This window comes from Botryllus schlosseri, chromosome 7, assembly GCF_051294905.1.
Source record: "Botryllus schlosseri isolate E-star chromosome 7, Bs_hap1, whole genome shotgun sequence".
In the NCBI taxonomy this organism is placed as follows: domain Eukaryota; kingdom Metazoa; phylum Chordata; class Ascidiacea; order Stolidobranchia; family Styelidae; genus Botryllus; species Botryllus schlosseri.
This window is the reverse complement of record NC_137242.1, coordinates 23,356,555-23,364,888: the sequence shown is the minus strand read 5'-3', so window position 1 is coordinate 23,364,888 and position 8,334 is coordinate 23,356,555. Positions and strand designations below refer to the sequence as shown.

Below are 8,334 nucleotides of genomic sequence, written 5' to 3'. Positions count from 1 at the left end.
CAATGCTGTTACCTATCTGGTGACGGTTGAATCGGACAAATGTAGCTTCGAAATTTCTCAGGTAATGTTGGCCTTGCTAAATTCCGAAAACAGCGAATATTCGCACGGTACCTTGAAGTTTTATTGAAGTCACATCTTCTCTGGCAGATTCTTGGGTTTAGCGATATTCCATGCAATTTTGAACATTTGTAACGTCGTCGGCAATTTTAACAATGCCTCGAAATGTGGATTGCTGGGCTTGACACCTAACTGGCAATGTTTTCTTTAAGATCAGGCGAAATGTATAACTCCAGAAGAAACTATCTTGATATTATTTTAAGCTTCTGCGCTTTATTACAACAACTGTTCTTTGACAAATATGACACATCTGTCTTCAATAACAATACGTACCAGACACTAGTAGTAATTGCGTTCATAATGAAATATGTCGCGGGCTGCAATATAATCGTCTGCGAGCCGCGGGTTGAGAACCCCTGGTGTGGGCTATGTATTGACTGATAGCAAATATTTTTTCAGGAAATTTTTATTGTGAACTTAATTGATCAATATCTTGCTCTGTGTGAGGTTCACTGTTAATGGTTTATGGATTCCATATCAGTAGGCCTATGTGCCAAGCGATTAGTTTGTATCACGTTATGTTAACCTACCACTGGTGTCAATTTTGAAGGGAAGTTTCTATAGACCTAGGTGATATCAGGCACTGGCACCTGAGTGTTTTGATTTCAAGTTGCAAATCTGAGTATGAGTATCACTATTATGAACTTGATACGGTATGCGTGACATTTGGTTCATTAAAATCTCTACTTTTTAATGCAGCAGTGAAATAAATACCGCCAGTTACATTGAGACAATGATAATTTGGTGTTTCTTACAATCCTGTATAGCTCAGTCACAGTACTGCTGGTCAATCACTAGTCTACTTCTAAGAAACGTGCGTTCCATGAAGATTCAAAGCTTTGTCAACAGTTTTTAAACTGTTTTGACTAGGCTTTGGCGCCAGCACGTTGCTCCAGGAAAAACTCATCTGCTGGATGTTTTGATTGTAACTGAACAAATTGAGTCATCCATTCCACTCTCTAGGAACAATTAATTTATTATATATTGACAGTAGTCGAATGGAGAGTTGTATCAGGCTGAGATGAAACAGAGCGATGATTTCATATAAATTTAGCAATAACATTTCCAGGCATGGTCAGGTTCATTGGTATAGCCGTAACCTTTATTTATTTTATACAACGTGAGTAGCGTTAATTTCATTTACAACGTGCCGTTCCGATGTCGTGAAATGTCAATCTCGTAAATATTTAGAAACGCCTTCGATCAGAACTAGCAGCTTGTTGAATCCTTGTTTTCGCACAAACGGAAATGAGGCCAAGCGGGAAAGTTGATTGTTATTGCCAACTAAATCTCTATGGAGTAGCCTAATGCTAGAGCTCTATTCTTGGAATTGTTTGGAAGCTGTTGCCCTGGCTATTTTGATACTCATTTCTAGCGTGTATTAGATAAGTTAGTGAAGGCAGTGATTGTTGGTAATTGGTATCATATTCCTTGTATAGTAAACAACACCTAAGACATATAGTCTTTCATGCATAGGCCTATCTGAACTATTCTTGACCTTGCTAGTTATTGCAGATGGTAGTGTTTGTCGCATTTCATGGGTGACTTAACCACATATTGTATGGTCTATCATAGGCTATTAAATAGGATCATCATTTACTGATTTACCAATTCAACTGTTTTCAAACCCTAAAACATCACAATGGGGGAGCCAATGGCATGTACGAAAAAGTTATTACATTGTAAACTAATAATAAATGATTGTTTTGCCTGAAACTGCGAGGGATTGCTTATTGTGAGAGTGTTTTGATTGCTCATTGCCAGAGTGTTTTTGTGTAATGGTACTTTACATTCTGGACTGTAGGTGATTTTGAAGCTTTTCTTAAGCCCTAATTAATACAAACTTGTTAAACTGATGTCAAAATTTACATATAGGTAGATCTCTCCTCGTGTGCCTATTTTGATTTAGTAAAATTATAAAAATAGGGCAAGAGCAACAAAATTTGGTGTAAACTTCCATCGGCTTATGAGCAGTTTTGTTGCTGTAAAGTGAAACTGGCTGTTCACAGTGTTCAGGCAGGGAGTGAATACTTTCCATCTGAAGCCATGTGCAAAATATCTTTCTGTGTTGTACAGAATAAAACTTAAACCAGGAAACTATCCAAATGATAAAATTGGTGAAATTTTGTATCTGCTCAACGAATATAATTGTAGTAGGCTACGACTAGATATGGCATAGAATTACTTAACACATCAGCTTATATTAAAAAGGCTCATTAAATTTCCCCATAATTGTGTTGATTTATGCTTCCCAGATGACCTGCGCACACCGCTAATCCGTTGTACAGAGCCATATGATTGCTTTCACCATAACATCAATTGCGAATTTATAATAGCTCCAAGACTTTTGACTCCGAATTTCATGACCTGTAATTTGGATTATTACTTGCTAATTTGATGAAAGGCACCCGAAAGTGTTCGAGTTGCAAGAATTGTGTTTTTTGTAAGTTGTGATGAAAGTAGCAACAAGTAGCCTTCAATTTACATATGTTTAACTGATTTGAATTTACATATATATTTCGATCAGTTGAACTGGTGCAACACCGGCTTATGATATAGTGACATCGGTCCGTGGACATATGAGCATGCGACATTACAGCATGCGACAATTTGGCATGCGACACATGAGCACGTGGGTTAAATTACGGGTTAGGGGTAGGTTAGGTTAGGTTTATGGTTGGGTTAGGGTTAGGATTTAGGTTAGGTTAGGCTAGGTTAGGTTAGGTTAGGCTATGTTTCGGGTTAGGGTAAGTTTTTGGGTTATACAGTCACATGCTGAAGTGACGCATGCTGATGTGTTCCATGCTGAACTGTCGTTTTCCATTGTGTCGCATGCTCATATGTCGGGCAACCAGTGACATCATCAATGATTCAATCGTTCAGTAGGTCTATGCAAATTACAACGGGCCTGAATGCCAAACACATTTTCATTGAAGCACAGTAGCAGACTAGCAGCATTGTCATGCGGTTCTGTGCTACACTGATATAATAACTGATGTCTGTTTTTGGGTTTAGACGTAAACCTTTGATAGATCAGATCAATTTCAAGATGCACTCTATGGTTGCTGTGGTGGCAGTTGCCCTGGCTGCTGTCGCAGTGTCCCGAGTTACTGCAGTGACTTGCTATAAGAGCCTCGATCAAGGCCTCGGATACAATGATAAAGGAAACTGCACCGAGATTAACGGAACGTGCTTCTCTATGACAGAGTTCGTTCCTTACCCGTCAGTGGGCGAGCCGTACACCAGGAAGGAAAGGGGCTGTTTTTCGGAAGCTGAAATGATGTACAATTTCTTTCATTGCCGAGACGGTCCCTCGCACATGAAAATGGAGTGTTGCGACAAAGACTATTGCAACGGAGACCAACCCCCTTTGCCGCCTACCACACCTTCTGACGATGCCAAAAAGCCCGTTTCGACACAAATCAAAATCCTGGTTGGAGTGCCGGTGACTGTCGCAGTACTTGCGGTAACGATTGCGTTGCTAGCCATATGGGCGGTGAAACGTAAGACAAGGCTGAAGTCTTCGCAGGATAATACTTACAGTAGCAACGCCGGGTCGATTCCGAATGTAGAAGATGGCCTCGACTCGAATAGAGATTACGAAGATGGCTGGTCTAGTGGATCAGGGGCCGGGCAGCCTCTGTTAGTGCCGCGATCGATCGCACGCCAAATCACTCTGCTAGAAGTGATCGGAAAGGGCCGGTATGGAGAAGTATACCGCGGAAAGTGGCGCGGTGGCGAAGATGTGGCGGTCAAGAAGTTTTCTTCGCGTGACGAACGCTCCTGGAAACGTGAGGCACAAATCTACGAGACCAAAATGTTGCGGCACGATAATATACTGGGATACGTAGCGGCTGATAATCGAGACGGCGGCACTTGGACGGAACTGTGGCTCGTGTCTCAATATCACGAGAACGGATCTCTGTTTGACTACCTGGGCAGAAGACTCGTGGACGAAGCAGCCATGTTTAGGATGATGATATCTGTCGTTTGCGGGCTGGAGCATTTGCACATGGAGATTTTGGGCACGCAGGGTAAGCCTCCGATCGCTCACAGGGATTTGAAATCGAAAAATATCTTGGTGAAGAGAAACGGGGAATGTGCGATCGCGGATTTGGGCCTCGCGGTGCGACTTGAGGCTGGGTCTGATACCATCGACATGCCGTCGAATGATAAAGCGGGCACTGTCCGGTACATGGCACCGGAAGTCTTAGACGAGACTATCAACGTACGGCACTTTGATTCGTTTAAAAGAGCCGACATCTACTCATTGGGGCTTGTGTTTTGGGAGATAGCGCGCCGGTCCACTGTAGGCGGGCAGAGCTTGTCTTACGAGCTGCCGTATTTTGATCTGGTGCCCAACGACCCTTCGATCGACGAGATGAAAGACGTGGTGTGCACGAAAAAGCTGAGACCGTCGATCACGCCGCTGTGGCGCAGCCACGACTGCCTGCGCGGGCTGCACAAGATCATGCAGGAGTGCTGGTACGAGAACGGCAACGCGAGGTTGACGGCGTTGCGGATTAAGAAAGACCTGAAGTCCTTGAAAGACGATGAGGGCGTCAAAATTGTGTGACTCATTCGGTCACGATGTGACGTTGCTGTTAGGGCCTGGTTAAATTGAGTTGTCGTGTGATTGGATCCCGAATTGAGTGTTCTGCGTTCAGTCGAGTATACAAGTACCACCATTCTGTGTTAGCCGGACATACAAAAAATCATTGATAGTAATCACTAACCAGTGGTTCTACACGGTTTGCTGATCTCGGAAAATTTCGTGAGACGGCTATGTATTACCGGGGTGAATCGGCTGACTCCGACCAGAGGGTAGATCATTTGTCACAGTGTGGTAGCGGTGTAGAATCTACAGATGAACTGCATAGAAACTACTGCAAGTTCTAAACCGCATAAAGGTAATGTGATTCTGTTTTGACCATAGTTATTTCATCGAATTTTGTGACTATGCTGTGCGTCGATCGAGACTTCGTGAAAATGTAATTTTCACTAAATCGAGCGGCTTTGTACTATTTCTTTTGGATGCTTTAATACGGCCAATCGAGGTTTCAAGGCTTTCACGTTAGAAAACACTATTGAAACCTGTAATTGTCGTTGATTATGTAAATCTTACTTAGCGTATAGGGGTGCATAATTTCAGTACTGAAAAAATCTCTCGCAACTCGACTTGTTACAATCAATACTCAGTTCGGATTCGAGTGCTCGCATCTTCAGTGGTGGCGTACGTGTCGCCGTCGTGAGATTTGGTCGCACCCCGCAGTCGCCGCGCGCCTCATCTTGCCCCCATGACGCGGGACCTTTTCCAATGCATTTCTTCTGTATTTTAACCCGATTTCGAAGACGATATTGTGTGACTTGTTTCTGCGTTCCCAAGCGGATCGCTACCCCGGGTAGCGTCGCGAATACAGCTGTTGCGACGCCGCTCGTTTGGGTATTGCATTGACAGGCATTACGTACGCGAAAAACATTTCTGTGCTGCCCGTTAACTTTTTTCTCTTGTTTTTACGAATCATGTTTTGCGACCGCGCCGTGATGCGTTTCAATTACCGAACAGCGGCGGCCCCGTTATTATTAACGACGAAGCTGTTTTCTTTTTTCTCTACAATAGTTCATTTATTATCTTGTAGTACGCTTTCCGTTTTTTGTGTGTTTTGTTTGACCTGATACTCGGCTTTGTGGATCCCTCTGAAAACATGATCGCGAAATTAGCGTCGGAATTTGTCCGTCCCGAAGTGAAGCGATCGATACACACGCATCCAACGGTCTCCATGATGTGATCACCGATATACCTCGCTATGCCTTCAGGCTGTGAATTAACGGTTGTTATAGCCATTCACTCTTCTTACCTCATTTTTATTTGCTTGCACTGATTCCGAATCAGGGTTTACTTGTAAATACGTGGCGTACAGTGCATTATTCGTGTGTGAGTGCTTTTGTTGTCTTGAAACAAAATGAAATGGCGGACCTTGTACAGTACAGGCATTCGGAAATCGGAATAATACGTGATGGGACTTTTTTCTGATGTTTTTCTATTTTAATGTTCAGGGAATCTGATATTGTCGGCGTACAATGCCAGTCTGATGTGTCCTGTTCGAAATATCTAGACTAGGGGACTCGCAAAACGCCTTGATGACGTTCACAATGAAGTGATGTCACCGTTTCATTTTATTCCATTTTCCACTACCAACTCCCAGTATACGCTGTCCAATCCTGGTTGGCGTCACTAGACGTTGATGCTCACATCCAAAAGATCTATTGATCCAGCCCCGACGCTTGTCAGGGGCGAAGTCATTGCAAATTGAGACGGTCAAAACACATAGAAAGTGATGATTTCCTTGTTCTCAACACAGTGTTGAAATTCGGATATTATTGTAACTAAGGCGGCATGGGTCGTTTATGGCGAGACTGTAATTAGCCATTTCCTTTCCTGTGACTTGGTCTGTACGAGTACACTAGGATTCACTTATTTCAGTTATCGATGACTCGCGTATCACGGAGTGAATGTGTGATTTTATTGAACGCGCCAGTCCAGTCCCCAACTTCTCTTGTTAGGGTTGCGGATTCATCGTTTGGAAACTAAGCAACCTGCCACATCTTCGGTCATGCATCATTCCAAGCGGCTTGTGATTCCATCAATGTCGCATTCATTCATTGAGAACTGTAAACGGTTTTGGATGACTTGATACATTTTGTCAGCTTTAGAAGAGAACCGGACTAAGCTAACGAATGTTGTATATATAATCGAGATTTTATCTCCACCTGGCGAGCGGGAATGCCTAAAATCGGACAGTGGAATGACGTTAATAAAGCGTCCTAAGGCATTTCCTCCTTGCCCTGCAATGTTTTGCGATTGAGAACCGAGATTAGCCCGTCTTAATGTAAACCGGCGGTGAACTCGCTGTGCGTATTATTCAGTCGCGACTGCCCTAACCGGCGTTCGGCGTGTTAGGTTAACATCTGAACAGTCGGGAATATAATACATTGACAACCGCTTCCGCTGTAAGCGGCATTTGACAACGTCACACGATTCCATTACAGCCACAAATGCCCGAAGAATTGCTACGCCACCATAATAGCACACCGCGGTTGGGGCTCTTTACAAAATTGTTACTTTACCATAACGTGTGAGTTCTTGTTCTTTTTCAACCGCCTCTGCCAGTGTGCGTTTCTTAATACGAAAATTTGAAGCGTTGTGGAAGCTCCATCGCCGTGTCTTGATGTACGAGAATTTAGACTTGTGTGAAATGCTGTTTACTGTTATTCGTGTATAAATCACCGAGATGGGAAACGTGTTGTTTTACAGTTGAGTCAGTGTTATGGTCTGCTAGCGGCAACGCACTTAGCTACATCTTTCGCGCGATAAATATGATAACACGCTCCAGGGTTGTGGTGACGCACGAGTCAACAATTCTTCTCGTAGTATCGGCACACGGTACGACGCCGCGCTTTTACACGCCAAGCGCTTTGGAAATCACCTCCGGAAAAGTTGGAGCGACCTATGGTCCGAGTTCGTGAAAGGTCGCGTGCCTAGATACTGCCGGCGTGAAATAGGTTATAGTCGCGTTGAATCCCGAGTTTCGGACGGGTAAAACACATTGCACTTATTCGTTCGGTTTAGAGTCCGTGCATGCGATGGGCACTCAGGCCAGTGTCGCGTGTATAGATAATTAGATATCTTTCTGATTTCGCATTCCCAAGAAAAAGGTTGTAATCACTACTTCGGCCCGCGAATAGATTACTGTACAGTAGGGCTCTTCAAAATTCACTTTTTTTCTCAAATCGTACTGGCTACTTGATAAAATTGTTAGGTTACCTAATTTAAGCCTACACACAAAATTTGGTTCAATTCCAGCCAGTAACCGCTTTGCTACAGGAGAAGAAAGTTTCTATTTATTATATAAAAATAAATAATAAAAAATATGAAAATTTTCTGTTCACCCCATGAAAGTGTTAGGCTGTCTATAGAAACGATGCTCACCAAATTTGGTTCAATTCCAACCAGCGGAAGCGAAGGTAATGTCGTCGAAAACTTTGGATTTGCATAAAATAGTATTTACGGTGAGCACAACTATAATAAATAAACAAAGAATCGGTCACCGTAAATACTATTTTATTCAAATCCAAATTTTTCGACGGCAATAACTCCGCTTCCGCTGGTTGGAATTGAACCAAATTTGGTCAGCATCGTTTCTATAGGCAGCCTAA

The 8,334-nt window shown here is 43.1% G+C and overlaps 1 protein-coding gene across 1 annotated transcript; it reads left to right on the top strand.

The window, feature by feature from the left end:
• The first annotated feature begins 3,024 nt into the window (after positions 1–3,024).
• On the top strand, positions 3,025–7,417 carry LOC145442832 (activin receptor type-1C-like). Its single transcript, XM_080320850.1, has one exon. The coding sequence runs from the start codon at positions 3,113–3,115 to the stop codon at positions 4,691–4,693; it is 1,581 nt and encodes a 526-aa protein (XP_080176976.1). The 5' UTR covers positions 3,025–3,112; the 3' UTR covers positions 4,694–7,417.
• Positions 7,418–8,334: the final 917 nt, after the last annotated feature.